The sequence below is a fragment of the Leptopilina heterotoma genome, unplaced genomic scaffold (assembly GCF_015476425.1).
Source record: "Leptopilina heterotoma isolate Lh14 unplaced genomic scaffold, ASM1547642v1 Lhet_163, whole genome shotgun sequence".
In the NCBI taxonomy this organism is placed as follows: domain Eukaryota; kingdom Metazoa; phylum Arthropoda; class Insecta; order Hymenoptera; family Figitidae; genus Leptopilina; species Leptopilina heterotoma.
The window spans coordinates 919,460-933,536 of record NW_025110879.1 but is presented as its reverse complement, the minus strand read 5'-3'; the positions used below and the strand labels follow the sequence as shown (position 1 = coordinate 933,536).

Genomic DNA, 14,077 nt, shown 5'->3' with positions numbered 1-14,077 from the left:
GGCAGCTCAAGCAATCTGAGACAAAAATTTCATATTTTAATAATTTATTAAAAATTAATTAATTTCACAATAAGTAGGAAATGAATTCTAATATTTGGTGTAAAAGTTTGCTGCTTTTCTTTAGTGTATAATGAGAGATAAACAAATAGTTTATTGTTTTTGTTAATGTGGATCAGATTTGAGAAATTCATTGTACGAGTTTTCATCCATTAGAGACTGCAATTCCTCAGGATTATCGAGTTCAATTTTAAATAGCCAACCATCCTCGTAACAGGAAGAATTAATCAAGCCAGGCTTATTCTCAACAGCTTCATTTTTCTCGATAACTTTCCCAGAAACAGGACTTATTATTTCTGAGGCTGCTTTTACAGATTCTAGTGCTCCACACTCGTCTATAATATTTAAAATCGCATTATTTGTCACAGCATTTCTTTTATTTTGGAGAAATTACAAATTTATTATATTAATTGTATATTTTTAATTAATTTCTTTGTTTTAATTAATTTTATTTTATTAAAATTTTGTATTCTTAATTCATTTTATATTAAATATTTTTTATATTATTAAAAAAATTTTGTATTAAAATAAATAATTAAATTTATAAAAAATAAAGTTAGATTTCATAATTTTAGTATAATTTTTAATTCATATTTAAAGTCGAATTTTACTTAATTTTAATTAAATAAATTAAAAAGCAATAATACTTTTTACTATTACTTTTATTATTTATTTATTTATTATCAAAACAAAGTTCAAAAGTGTATAATTAAAAATTTTCAAGTTTAATGAAATTCTTTTTTAATTTTTAAGTTTGAAAACTTTTAATTCGAGACCGTGAGAGTTAATTAAATTTGGCGTTGAAAGTACCTTCTTTTTTAATAAAAGAACCAACGTCTGGAAGTTGTGCATAAACAACATCGCCAAGAGAATCCTGAGCATAATTAGATATTCCAACAATACCTATTTTACCATCAAGCTCTACCCATTCATGTTTATTTGTATATTTCCTTTCTGGAAAATAATTCCATTATTAATTTATGCATAATAACTGTTGTAGCTTACAATATACTTGCAGTGCTTTCAAAAACAAAAATACAAAAAGATTTATAAATTGCATTTTTTGTAACAGTTTTTTTTTAAATAAATGAAACGATTTTTTTCGGAAATAATTAATTAAAAAGTGATTTAATATCTCATCTACTGTCATTAGATAAGATTAATATTATAATTCCACCCCGTCTCTTTTAACTTATTTCCTTTCCATTTCTTTTTAATAATTTATTAATTATTAATATAATATATTTAATATATAGTTGATTAATGAAACGAGATGTTTTCAAAATATTATAGGTTATGTTCAATCAATGCATATTTCGATTTTTTCACTTAAAAAAGCGGTAAATTGTAGTAAATGAAAGCATAATAGATAAATATTGACTTTTTTGTGTTTCTTAACGTATAACAATATATAAAAAAGATTGAAAATGATATCATACCTGCCTTTTCAAGAGCCTGTGATGTATGAACATGACGTGAGAAAGAATACGTTTTTTGTGAAACCAATCGACGAATTTCTCCTTTTTGTGTTCCGATTGCTGCTCGAATAGTAAATCTTGCAAACTGTGTCACTAATCCAGCCATTTCTTTGTTAATTCACTATTTAATCCTTTTGTAACTTTTCTTATTCTAAACTGCTTCTTCTTGCACGGTGATGAAATCAAAACTTAACCTCAAAATTGCTCTTCTCAAAGCGACATGCGATCGCGTAATGCCCGTAATGCGCAATGACCCGCGAAGAAAATTCAAACCCCCTTGGTAATCAAAGATTATCATATTTAGTTTTTGACCTATAAACAAAAAATCGTTTTTATCTCGTTTTAATAGTCTCTAATTTTTATGTTTTAATTTCAACACTAAATATGTACTGTCAACTATAACTTCTTTAAATTTGCAATTTTTAACGGTTATTTAAATTTAAACTGATATTCCATTATTTTCAAATTTATAACTTATAATTTAAATTTTAATAAAAGTATTTAATATTTAATTTAATTTGTTAATTTAATCATTAAATTTTGAATTTCAACTCCTCATTCTTGTATAACATCAGATTTGGTGAAAATAATTTAAATTCACGAATATAATTGACAAAATAAGTGGACATGTAAATCATTTTGCAAAACGATAATAGTGAATCCTAGTTGTATTAAAAATAATTAAAAAGATTCCGTAGAAATTGAGAAAATATTTAACAGATAAGAAATAATCGTAATCACGTGAGGTCAAAAGGTCCGAGATACCCGCATAGGCGATAACCCACAATTTCTCTTATCGAAATTTAGTATTCGACCTTAGAATTCAGAACAATTATTCATATAAATATTCAATTGTGGAAAAAGATATAGTTACACTATTATTTATCATTAAAATTTAAATCAATGTCTTTGTTTTCTATTTTTTCAAACAAATTTTAACAAAAACATTCGATTTGTTTTCAAATGAATCTTTTTTATTATGAACTAAAAATAAATACGCTGCAAGTAAAAAAAATAGTAAACAAAATATAGATAAATAATTATTATAAATAAACAAATAAAAATAATTCAAAAATAAGTACATACCTAATTTAATTTTACACTGTTTTCTTTGTCTCGTTGAGAAATTATTTTCACCAGATAACGCGATATTCTCAAGATCTTTTTTAAATTTTCTTCATGCTACGACCTTATGTACGATCCAATGTTTACGAAACATTTATTTACGCACAAATAATTTATACCATAAATTAATAGTATTTGAAAAAAATCACCGATTTTAATCTAAATTTGTCTTTTCTTCGTTTCTTCAAATGGTCCATATTTTGTTTACCAAGAAACTGCGTCCTTTTTCATTTTAATATTTATTTTATTAAAGAACGATAAAAATATTTATTTCACTGTAGCGACACGCGTTAAAATGCAAAATCACATTTGGAAAAGAATTTCTTTTTCATAGAAATCCTTTAGAGAATTTTTATCACACAAATCAGTAGCAAAATATTATCTTCAATGAATACTGTAATTTGTATTTAAATGCAAAGTTTCTGCATACTTTTCTATTTTTTTCCCTTCTCAATTGGAGATGAATAATTATAATCCAATGGTGTAAGATCTTCCATTTGGATTGTGAATTCCAATAGGCACTGGTTTACTGACACTCCATTCGTACCAAACATTTTTCGAACTGCATTGTCTCCAGAAATGTACGCAAATCTCGTCGCCGCCTTTCAAATGAATCGGCTCCTGTTGAATTAAATTAATTTATTTTAATTTTATTTGTTCGAAATACATTAATTTTATAATAACTGGAAAAAATAGTAGTGCTCTATAGATTTACCTTTATTGGGAAAAATATTGGAAACCAACTGATCATTCCAGGACTGTGAGTTTCCGGTTCTATACTTATCATTACATCTTCAAACAGAACACTGTCAAAATATCCCGAAAATCCGTGTAAAATTGTATTTTGTTGAACGCTGAATTTTCTCATCGCGTATCTCGAGTTGTCGACAGTAGAATCTAAAACAAATTTTAATATTAAAAAACGTAATATGTAAATTTTTTAAGCCAGAGTGGTCACAAGTTTTAGTTTATCCATTTTTCTGACATTTCCCTGACAATTTTATAAATTTTTATTTACTATGTTTGAAAATAATTGAATCTTAAAAATATTATAATAAAACAATTCTAAGAATTAGTTTTTAAAAATATTTCAATGTAATTTTTCGCAAATAATTGAATTTCTTAAAAGAATTTTTGGATAATTTAAAAAAACTAATTAATTTTTTGATGAATTTTAATTAAAAATTTTGAACATGATTTTTTTCTCAAAGTATTAAATATAATTCTAAAATGTTATTATTTTTTGTATGTATTTGAATTATTATTGTAATTGAAAATACTGAAAATATTTAATTTTAAAAAATTAGAAGCTAATTTTCATTTTTAAATTTACGTATAAAGATTTTTTATTAAAATTTTTGATAATTCAATTATTTTCAGAATTTGCAATAAAAATTCTTCAAAAGTTGATTTTTTTTTTTTTATTGTAACAAAATACTTAAAAAAATTAATTACTTTCAATTAAATTTTACAAAATTTCAATTAATCCAAGAAAAAATTCCAATAATAAATAATAGAAATAGTAATAAATAAATAATAAAATTGAAAACACAAATTTAAAAAGTAGGCAAACAGTTTGAAATTGTCTTGATTAGATTAATAATTAACTTACCGTTATTAGGATGTTTGAATGTAAAAAGCGGCTGCGTTGGTGCGATATCGTACTTATTTTGAAGATGAACGACATAAGGTGTTTCGAAATGTGTCAAAGGATGTTTGTCCTTGTCTTTACATTGTCTCACTTCGTTAAAGAGTTTCGAAGACTGGACAGGTGCAATGTAAGATGTGTACGATTCAGGTATACTGATTCCAGAAGCTGGAAAATAAAAAAAACCTTGAAAATATTAAACTCTAAGTTTTTGTTTTTAATAAAAGAAACAAGAGTTTTCTCTTATTTCTCTTATTATAGAAAATTAATGTTTCTATTAAAGAAAAATCAGTCAGAAAAGCAGGCGCAATGCGCCTACATCATAGGGTTTCGTGGCCTAAAATGACAAAAAAATAAATAAATAATAATTTATTTAGAAATTTTTTTGTACTTAAGATTGAAATTTTTTTTTATTATCATAGTAACGGTTGTAATGGCAACCATTACTATATCAACGGTTGCAACGGCAACGGTTGTTATGTCAACCATTAACATAGCAACGGTTACCATGGCAACGGTTGTTATGTTGTCTTAAGACTTATAAGACTTAAGACTTAGGACTTAGGACTTAAGACCTTCTTATACCGAAGTTAAGTCTTAAGTCTTAGGACTTAAGACCTTCTTATACTGAAAGTTAAGTCTTAAGTCCTAGTCTTAAGTCTTAGGACTTAAGACTTTCTTAATACCAAAGTCTCGTTATATAAGACTTAAGACTTAAGACGTAAAAACTACGGACGGACACCGAAGTCTCGCTATAAGGGTTTTGGCCCTTGGCCACGAAACCCTAAAAAGAAGAACTCTTATTTCTCTTATTAAGGGAAATTTGAAGGAAATATTTTACGTTTAAGATGCCTTTGAACTCCATCGAGGCACTCGGGTGAAAGTTCATTATCGCCAAAAGATCCCAACAATTCGGAAACTAAAATATCAGCCTTCTCGGGAGCGATCCAATTTCTCATATCACTCGACACCACTGTCACTTTATCCATCCACATTTCCTTCTGTAGCGCCTGTAGACTGCAAAAAATATTTTTCAAATTCAACAAAATATATAAAAAAACAATATAATAAAATATAATTTTGACTTTATCTGTTGTCTTAATTATATATAATTAAAAAATACTTTTATTAACTGTTTTTAATTTACAAAAGAAAAAAGAAATTGAAAAATAACTCACGTTAATACTGCATTTGGATTTTTTTCCACCGCATATACTTTCACTGGAACATGAGCCGAATGAGATGCATTTAAAGCAGCTCGAACCAATGGACCTCTTCCGGCACCAACTACCATGATAATCCTGCAATTATAATTTTTTATTACAATTTGATTACAATTTGATTATTTTATTAATTGTATGATTATGAAAAAAAGATTTGTACTTATTTAATTAAGAAAAGTTATTGGAACTAATCTTCGAAAATTATAATTATACAATATAAATAATAACTAATAAAAATTATAATTATCTCTCAAATATCTCGCAAAGAAATTGTTTCAAGGAAAAAAAAACTTACACAGGAACATTTTTGTTACTTTCGTCATTTGTTGAAGCTTTGGCAAGAAGAGCTTTATAAATAGCGAGCTGATACTGAGAATATTTAACTGGATCTTTCTCAAAAACTTCGTACGTTCCGGATTCAAGATTATCCATTAATGGTTGCAAGGGGCATTGCAAAAAATCTTCATAACCACGAGCGTAACGTTCAATCGGACCGTCAGTCTGCCAACTCTATAATTAATAACAATAACAATAACAATAACAATAACAATAACAATAACAATAAAAAGAGTAATAATCAGGGTTGCAACAAAAATTATCTAAAATTAATAATTGAATTTTATAACAATTTATGAAAATAATTGAATTCATGTTATGAATTTTATTAAATTTTGTTTAAATAATTGAAATTTTGACAAGAAGTTTATTCAGAAGTTCTTGATAATTAATTGAATGTTTCTTAAATTTAAATTCTTTCGTCAAGTTTTAATAAAATTTTTAAGAATAACTGAATTTTTCGAGGAATTTATTTTAAATTGTATTAAAAATATTTAAAATTCTGTCGTGAAAATAATTAAATTCATAAATTAAATTTTATTTTTTATTAAAAAATTGAATGTTTTCGTAGAATTTTATCAAAAATTTTTTTCAATAATTAAATTTTTTGATAAATTTTATGAAAATAGTGAATATTGAAAATTATTGAAATGCGAAAAACTTTTAAAAATAATTGAATTTTTGGCGAAAAATTTTGCTATTTATAAAGACAATTGAATTCTTGACGAAATATTCGTTAAAATTTTTAAAAATAATTGAATTTCTTCGAAGAATTTTATTACTTTTGAAAATAATTATTGAATTCTTGTGATAAATATTGTTATTTATAAAAATAATTAAATTTTGCATAGAATTTTTTTTAAATTCCTAAAAATAATTGAATCTTTGTGAAGAATCTTGTTATTTATCAAGATAATTGCATTAAAACTTTTGAAATAATTAAGTAATATTAAAAAGTTCATTCTGGTAAGAAATAGAAAAAAATTTTGAAGGTTTTGTATTAGAATTCGTGGTAGTTTTATAGTTTATAAGTTCTATTTATAAGGCAAACAAGAAAGACATTAAAAATTCATAATTTTCTTATGAATTTCAAAAATTTAATTTTTTCCAGTACTTTTAATAAAAATCCCTGACTTTTCCTTGATTTCCCTGACTTGTGGCAACCCTGAATAATAAAATGTAATTTGTTTTCAATTGTAATTTGTAATTTTAATATAATATTACTGAAAATATAAAGTACTTACTTTCCAGATGTGATTGAGATAATGATAATAAAGACTGAAATTTTCGTAACGATTAGCACCAGTAATAACAAATTGCATTTCTAATGAACAGAATCTTTTAATAAACATTTGATGAGCTCTTCCTAGAACTGGAAAACCCTTTTTATTTGACATGAATAATGTTGTTGGTAGAATTAAACATTTTATTGGTTCTCCAAGCCATCTGTTTATCTGAAATTAAGTAATAAGTTTGATTTAATTTCAACATAAAGTTTTAATTTTTATTAAATTAAATTGAAATATATTTTTTAAATTTTTACCTCTTCTTCTTCTGGTAAATCGTGACTGACTATCAAAGCAACGCCAAGTTTCCTGTCAAAATCACAAATTACTCTAAAAGCATTCCACCATTCCCAAGTACTCTCGGTTTTAATTTCTGATAAATTCTCTTCGTCCCTATAATAATTGACTTGTTTCAGGGAATTTTCCATTGGAACCTGAAGCCATACCTGAAAGCTCACGGGACTGGCAAGTTTATCGGCAATAATTCTCGCTAAATTAATATTCCTATCTATATTGCCCTTTAATTTCATTGTTATAGCAATAAGTGATAAATGTGAAGCTAAATCAAATTCTTGATTCAATGTCAAAACACTATTTTTAGCGATATTAGGAATCGAGGAATCAACGTCGATGTAGGAGGAAATTTTTCCCACAACTAAGCCACTCCAATCTGAAAATTTTGATTTATTATTATTATTATTATTATTATTATTATTATTATTATTATTATAACGTAATTACTAAACAGTTAAATAAATATTTTTTACTCCAAACGTACCCGAGTTACAAAGAATCATATCAGGTCTTGTAAAAGGATCAGTCCTGTCTTTTGCCGGTCCGGACAGAAATTCTCTTTTATAACGTGGGTGCACCAATGGTACAATAATGTAATCATATCTTTAAAGGATATGAAAAGAGGTGTTAAATTACAAGATAAATGTTTTAATTCATTACTTAAAAGAGATATTATACTTACTTGCAGTCTTTAGCAAAACAAAGACATTGATGTAATTCAGGAACTACACAAAGTTCTAAGCCGCAGGAAATACGCCTCTCACCTGACATTTTCTTTTCTAAATTATCGATTACCTGCGAAATAAACAAACTTTACTATAATTTTATTAATTAATTAAATATACCCTAAATATTATTTGCACACTATCTGCAATTTTATCAATAATTCAATACTATCAAATTTTACTAAATGATATATAATCAAGTTCTTCACCTTTCAAGTCTAGATAAATAAATAAATAATTTTTAATAATTCACTTATAAAATTATAAAACAATAAAGTTTCATTCAAGAAAAGTATAATTGAAAGTTGCTAAAAATTTAGCGTCATTTTTAGGTTAGATACTCACGCAGTGCTCTCCCGCACGTTCCGGTGGATTATTGGGTAAAATTAGATAATTTACGTAATAAAAGGTAAGAATCGTAATAAATTGCGCGGTAATTTTAAATATACTGTTATAAATAAGAATAAACAATTTTTCTTCCTTAAAATGTATTTTTAAAAAATGAGACAGGTTTCGTTTTCGAAAAACATTAAAAATGACGAGTACATTATTCTTAAAATTTAATTTAACAATTAGTGGTTATATATGAAATAATCAAAATTTTACATACAGAGTTAATTTCTTTTATTTCTATTTTATACTATTAATAGAAAAAATATTGTTAATTTAAATGTTTAATATCATAATAATAACTTTTATTTATGTTTTTAATAATAAATCACTTTTCCTTTCAATTTATAATAATATTAAATTACTGTTACTTTGAATGTTTAATATAATATTAAATCACTTTTACTTTAATTATATAATAATAAATATAATATATGTATATAAATAATTGTCGACTAGAGCATTTAGGAAAAAATTTATAAAAATAATCTACTATAAAGAAAAAATTTTGTTAATTCAATTTTGTCTTCAATTATTACTTCAGTAATTATTAATTAATAATTAAAAATTTAGAATTAAAAATTAGTAATTAATAATTAATAAAAAATAAAAATTTGAAAATTTGAAAAATCAGTCTTACAATTTTCAATAAATTAGAATAATTACATATTTTTATGAAATGATTTTTTTGTACTAAATTTCCAGTTTAGTGAGATTTCTTTTTTTCTAAAAAAGTTGATTTGAGAAAAAAATGTCCTTCAGTAATGACAAGAATGATTTCTACCTGACTCTGAATTTAGAATCGTACCTTAAATGCTCATCATCATCATCATGATTTTTACCCAAGGCCTTAATTATTCGAGAGAACGGAAATTGTTCAATTTGCTAAAAAACTCGATCTTGATAACCACCATCGACGACACTTGTACTCGGTTTACTGCCACCGTCTGGTACATGATAATTTGGATGCCTCAAATTACCAGAGCGTCTCGGCGGTGCTAAATATTCGAACATACTTTGAGTGTATTGTGACAACATTTTACTCAAATCACAGGGCATTGGATCGTTCCAAAAAAATTCGTGATCCATTGCTTGATTTGCGTCGATTCTCTTACTTGGATCGAGTATCAATAATTTATCCAACAAGTCACATGCGTAAGCGTCTTTCACGTATGGTTTTAATCTATCCTTCACCTGAAAAAGTAGAATTTTTAAACAATAGAATTTAAAGAACAGGATTTAAAACAATAAAATTACAGTCCCCCATTTTTTTATGGTTTTAATTTTAAAATAAAATTAAAAGGAAATAAATAGAAATAAATAAGATAGAATTTAAAGAGAAATGTAAAACTTGGGAATTTCAAAAAATTGTAAATATAGAAATTACTTTTCTCTTTTGTCCTTTAATCAGATCTATTTTGAAGTAAAGATCTAAACATTCAACGCCAGGCCAGACGTCGGGTGAGAAAGAACCACACAACTGTGAGATGAGAGTAAGTTGTTGTTGTTCAGTATTTCCTTGCATTATCGGTGACCTGAGAATAATAAAAAATTGAATAATCAAGATAAAATAATTAAACAAGAATACAACTAAAATTTTTAATGTAATAGGTATTTACAATTAAAAATAAATTTATACCTTGTCCACATTTCTGCCATTATACAGCCAGCGCCCCATAAATCGACAGGTGGTCCATAATTTCTTTCGCCAAGTAATAATTCTGGCGGTCTGTACCAAAGAGTCACTACTCTGTTTGTATAGCGATTTGGTTGTCCATTTTTATTAGGACTAAAGGCTCGCGCCAAACCAAAATCTGCCAATTTTAAAATCCCTGTCTTTGTTATTAGAACGTTCGCAGCCTTCATGTCACGATGCAAAATCTGAATAGAATTTAAAATTCATCATGGTTTTAAAAAATAAATATGAAAATATAATTAATAATAATAAAGTACATGTTCCGGTAATAATTTGTTCGCAGTTTGAAGTTATTTGTTGTTTGCTTTTTTATAATTTTTCTTTTCAAATATTTTCAGTTTTAAAATTAATATATTGAAAATCATTGAATTGTTGTAAAGAATTTTATCAAAAAATTTGATAATAATTTTTCCTTCAAAGAATTTTATTATTCAGGAAAATAACTGAATTCTCGCAAAGAATTTTATTAAAATTTTAAAAAATCCTAATTAAATTCTTTTGAAGAAATTCTTTGAATTTTTTTAAAACTAATCGAGTTTCTTTAATAATTTTAATTGAAAATTTTGCAATCAATTGAATTTTATAAAAAAGAATTTTATTAAAATTGTATTGAAAATAATTGAATTCTTGCGAAGAATTTTACTATTTATAAAAATAATTTTATTGTGAAGAAATTTACTTTTTATAAAAATAATTGAAATGTTTTGAAGAATTTATTAAAATTTTAAGAATTAATTAAATTGTTATGAAGAATTTTATAGAAATATTTAAAAATAATGAAATTTTTTCGAGAAATTTCATTAAAGTTGTTTCGAAAATAATTGAATTTCTTTAAAGAATTTTATTAAAATTAAGTATGTATATTTAAAATAATTGAATTCATCACAAGAATTATATTATTTTTTGAAAATAATTGAATTCTTTCAATTTTTTTGACGAATATATTTAAAAAATGCATTGAAAGTAGTTTAATTTTTATACTGAGTTTTTTTAAAATATTTTGAAAATAATTGAATTATTTTTAGAGAATTTTAAATTCTTGTCGAAATTGAATTTTATGGAAATTTTTGAAAATAATTAAATTCTTTCGTGTGATTTTATTTAAATTAGATTAAAAATGATTTAATTCCTGCAAAGAATTTTACTATTTATATAAAATTAATTGAATTCTTGCGAAGAATTTTACTACAGTAGAACCCGGTTGATACGATTCTGTAGGGACCGCGCTAAGAATGCGTCTTATGCGGGAAAACGTATTAGGCGGGATCGTATTAACCGGGTTATACTGTATTTATAAAAATAATTGAATTTTATCGAAGGATTTATTAAAATTTGAGAAAAAAATTGAATTTTTTTCGAGATGCGTAAAAAAATTTTTTAACCCTTAAATCGCACCCTGGGTGTGCGACACCCATATTCTAGCTTTTTACTCTAATATCTCGTTTAAATTCGTAAAAGTTGAACATTTCTCTCTATTGGACAGTACATTTTGTACTTAACTTTATGTTTCGTGAGTGATATTAGTCTGTCAAGTGTCTTTGTGTATTTGATAACTTTATGAAGTTGACGGCGAAAAATTTCTGCTTGTCTGACACCCAGTTTTTGGTTTAAGGTAATTTCAGTAGTTTTAAAAAACTCTTTTTTAATTATTGAAATTAAATAAATCATTATGAAACCTATTTTCCTTTAAAATAGATGTACTGAGCTACATAAGATAATTTTTCTAAAAGATAAAATTCTATTCCAGCTTGGAGAACACACTTTAAAGTCCCCGGGTGTCGCACACCCAGTGTGCGGTTTGAGGATGGATTCGTAAGTGTGCGCTTTAAGGGTTAAAAATTGAATTCTTCCGAGGAATTCAATTAAAATTGTTTTGAAAATAATTGAATTTTTGTAAAGATTTTACTATTCAGTGGCGGATCCAGGGGGGGGGTCATGACCCCCCCCCCCTGGGGCGAAAAATTTACATAAAAAAAAAAGGTCAGCTAATTATGGTCGTTGCTCGCCGAATCTATAAATGACCCCCCCCTGGAGTAAATTCTGGATCCGCCACTGTTACTATTTAAAAAAATAATTGAATTGTTTAAAAGGATTTATTAAAATTTTAGAAAATAATTGAATTCTTAGCTAGTTATATTATATTCTAAAATTATTTCAATTGATAGAAAATTATTTTAATGGTTTAAAAATTTTTTTAACTGTTAGAAAATAAGTTCAATTGTTAAAAAATTATTTCAATCGTTAAAAAATTATTTCAATTGTTAGAAAATTATTTACATTATTAAAAAAATAATACCTTATTGCTGTGAATGTAATGAAGTCCATTAAGCAATTGCACCATTACTTGTTTAATTTCTCCTAAACTAAATTTCACGTTTACATTTGAGAGTAATCCGGCGAGATCGTGCTCGCAAAAATCAAAAATTAAATAAAATGTCGAACGATATCGATTGCCGGGAGTGCCTGAAAAATATTTTTTTAAATAAAATGCATTTAAAACATAAACCAAAATTGTTATACAAAAAAAATTAATTTACCTTTCGTTCGACAAATTTCAATCAGATTAACAATATTATTATGATTGAGAACTTGTAAAATTTTTATTTCCCTCAGGGCAGTTATTGGGAACTAAAAAGAATTAACATAATTAACAACTAACACAATTAACAATTAATACAATTAACAGAATTAATAATTGAGGCTCCGGATCTTAAAAGGGCACTTTCACCATGTAAAGTCTATGCGGAAAGTGCCCTTTTAAGATCCGGAGTCTCAATTAACATTTTTTAATGGATTTTGAAAATTTTTAAATTAAATTAAATAACTAAGAAATTATTTATTTTTGCAATTTAATTAATATTAACTAAACATGAATTTAATTATTATGTTACTTTCGACATGTCACTCACCCCCTCCTTTTCATTGTCCATCAAAACTTTCTTCATAGCAACAAATTTTTTACTCGTTTTCTTATCCCTGGCTTTAAAAACTTCTCTGGAAATTTTTATATAACGATAATGAATAATAGAATTCTTTATTTTGAATATTTGTATGAAAATAAATAATAAAACACAAACTTACCCAAACGTTCCTTGACCAATTTTTGCAACTTTCTCATATTTACTGGATTCATCACAAAAAGGAAAATTGAATTCTTCAATGTATTTTTCCCTTTCTTTAATATTCATTGCGATATTTATAAAAGTTTATTAAATCCTTAAATCAATTTTTATAAGTTTCGAATCTCGAATGGCATTTTTGTTGTAAATGTTATGATGGCGTTCAATATTGACAGACAAAAAGATACACTTTAATGCTTTTCTGTTATTAGTTGCAAACGTTGCAAATAAATAAAATTTATACTTCAGATGTCAAAAGACGCTTTTAGTCCTTTTGTTTTTAATGTTTTTCAATCCGTTTGGCTAGTTGAAATAAATATTAAACACAAAAATCTGGAGATGGAAAACGAAAGTTTGACAATTGACATAGAATGTTTAATATATTTATAGGTTAGGTGCACAAAGTAAATAAATAATGGATCCTAAAGGCGAGATCACAGTTAGTTTGAAAATGTCCCATTTATAACTTAGCTTTAATACTTATTTGCAAAATTTGCTTCTTAAGGAAGTAAACAGAAAGTTTAATTATAATCTCCTCTGTAATTTCAAAAAATATCAGCTGAATATTTTTTTGTCATTTTAGAGTAGGAGAGAATTGCAAAATACGAAACTACAATTTCCTGTATTGGTTCAAGGGGTTGCAACCAATAGGACCTTTAGACCGGAAGTTCCGTCAACGCCATGACATAAGTCGCGCAAA

The 14,077-nt window shown here is 25.7% G+C and overlaps 3 protein-coding genes across 4 annotated transcripts; all 3 read right to left on the bottom strand.

The window, feature by feature from the left end:
• Window positions 1-27: 27 nt before the first annotated feature.
• Window positions 28-1,841, bottom strand: LOC122498990 (glycine cleavage system H protein, mitochondrial). Its single transcript, XM_043607021.1, has 3 exons — window positions 1,497-1,841; window positions 868-1,011; window positions 28-392 (listed from the first exon to the last, which is right to left on the bottom strand). Exons 1-3 carry the CDS (start codon window positions 1,639-1,641, stop codon window positions 163-165), a joined length of 519 nt encoding a protein of 172 aa, XP_043462956.1. The 5' UTR covers window positions 1,642-1,841; the 3' UTR covers window positions 28-162.
• Window positions 1,842-2,883: 1,042 nt separating this feature from the next.
• Window positions 2,884-8,547, bottom strand: LOC122498985 (protein arginine N-methyltransferase 5). 2 transcript variants are annotated; one of them, XM_043607006.1, is made up of 11 exons: window positions 8,518-8,547; window positions 8,130-8,242; window positions 7,932-8,050; window positions 7,411-7,823; window positions 7,112-7,321; window positions 5,827-6,041; window positions 5,487-5,609; window positions 5,150-5,325; window positions 4,273-4,476; window positions 3,376-3,557; window positions 2,884-3,281 (listed from the first exon to the last, which is right to left on the bottom strand). In XM_043607006.1, the coding sequence occupies exons 2-11, from the start codon at window positions 8,216-8,218 to the stop codon at window positions 3,129-3,131; spliced, it is 1,884 nt and encodes a 627-aa protein (XP_043462941.1). In that variant the 5' UTR covers window positions 8,219-8,242; window positions 8,518-8,547; the 3' UTR covers window positions 2,884-3,128. The 2 variants fall into 2 exon arrangements, with proteins under 2 accessions (XP_043462941.1, XP_043462942.1); XM_043607007.1 differs by having other exon boundaries at window positions 8,382-8,523.
• A 649-nt stretch (window positions 8,548-9,196) lies between these two features.
• Window positions 9,197-13,775, bottom strand: LOC122498981 (cyclin-dependent kinase 9-like). The gene is made up of 7 exons (XM_043606999.1): window positions 13,340-13,775; window positions 13,168-13,252; window positions 12,796-12,886; window positions 12,555-12,721; window positions 10,202-10,443; window positions 9,950-10,097; window positions 9,197-9,756 (listed from the first exon to the last, which is right to left on the bottom strand). The coding sequence occupies exons 1-7, from the start codon at window positions 13,444-13,446 to the stop codon at window positions 9,448-9,450; spliced, it is 1,149 nt and encodes a 382-aa protein (XP_043462934.1). The 5' UTR covers window positions 13,447-13,775; the 3' UTR covers window positions 9,197-9,447.
• Window positions 13,776-14,077: the final 302 nt, after the last annotated feature.

What these genes read in the sequence shown, in the direction of transcription:
- LOC122498990 (XM_043607021.1), bottom strand. Translation starts at nt 1,641, where the DNA reads ATGGCTGGATTAGTGACACAGTTTGCAAGATTTACTATTCGAGCAGCA. An exon ending in ACAGGCTCTTGAAAAGGCAG is followed by an intron (nt 1,012 to 1,496) that starts GTATGATATCAT and finishes ATTATTTTCCAG; the next exon opens with AAAGGAAATATACAAATAAA. An exon ending in TTCTTTTATTAAAAAAGAAG is followed by an intron (nt 393 to 867) that starts GTACTTTCAACG and finishes TAAATATTATAG; the next exon opens with ACGAGTGTGGAGCACTAGAA.
- LOC122498985 (XM_043607006.1), bottom strand. Translation starts at nt 8,218, where the DNA reads ATGTCAGGTGAGAGGCGTATTTCCTGCGGCTTAGAACTTTGTGTAGTT. An exon ending in TGTTTTGCTAAAGACTGCAA is followed by an intron (nt 8,051 to 8,129) that starts GTAAGTATAATA and finishes TATCCTTTAAAG; the next exon opens with ATATGATTACATTATTGTAC. An exon ending in ATTCAAACATCCTAATAACG is followed by an intron (nt 3,558 to 4,272) that starts GTAAGTTAATTA and finishes AATTTGTTTTAG; the next exon opens with ATTCTACTGTCGACAACTCG.
- LOC122498981 (XM_043606999.1), bottom strand. Translation starts at nt 13,446, where the DNA reads ATGAATATTAAAGAAAGGGAAAAATACATTGAAGAATTCAATTTTCCT. An exon ending in ATTGGTCAAGGAACGTTTGG is followed by an intron (nt 13,253 to 13,339) that starts GTAAGTTTGTGT and finishes AAAAATTTCCAG; the next exon opens with AGAAGTTTTTAAAGCCAGGG. An exon ending in ATTACATTCACAGCAATAAG is followed by an intron (nt 10,444 to 12,554) that starts GTATTATTTTTT and finishes AATTCTATTCAG; the next exon opens with ATTTTGCATCGTGACATGAA.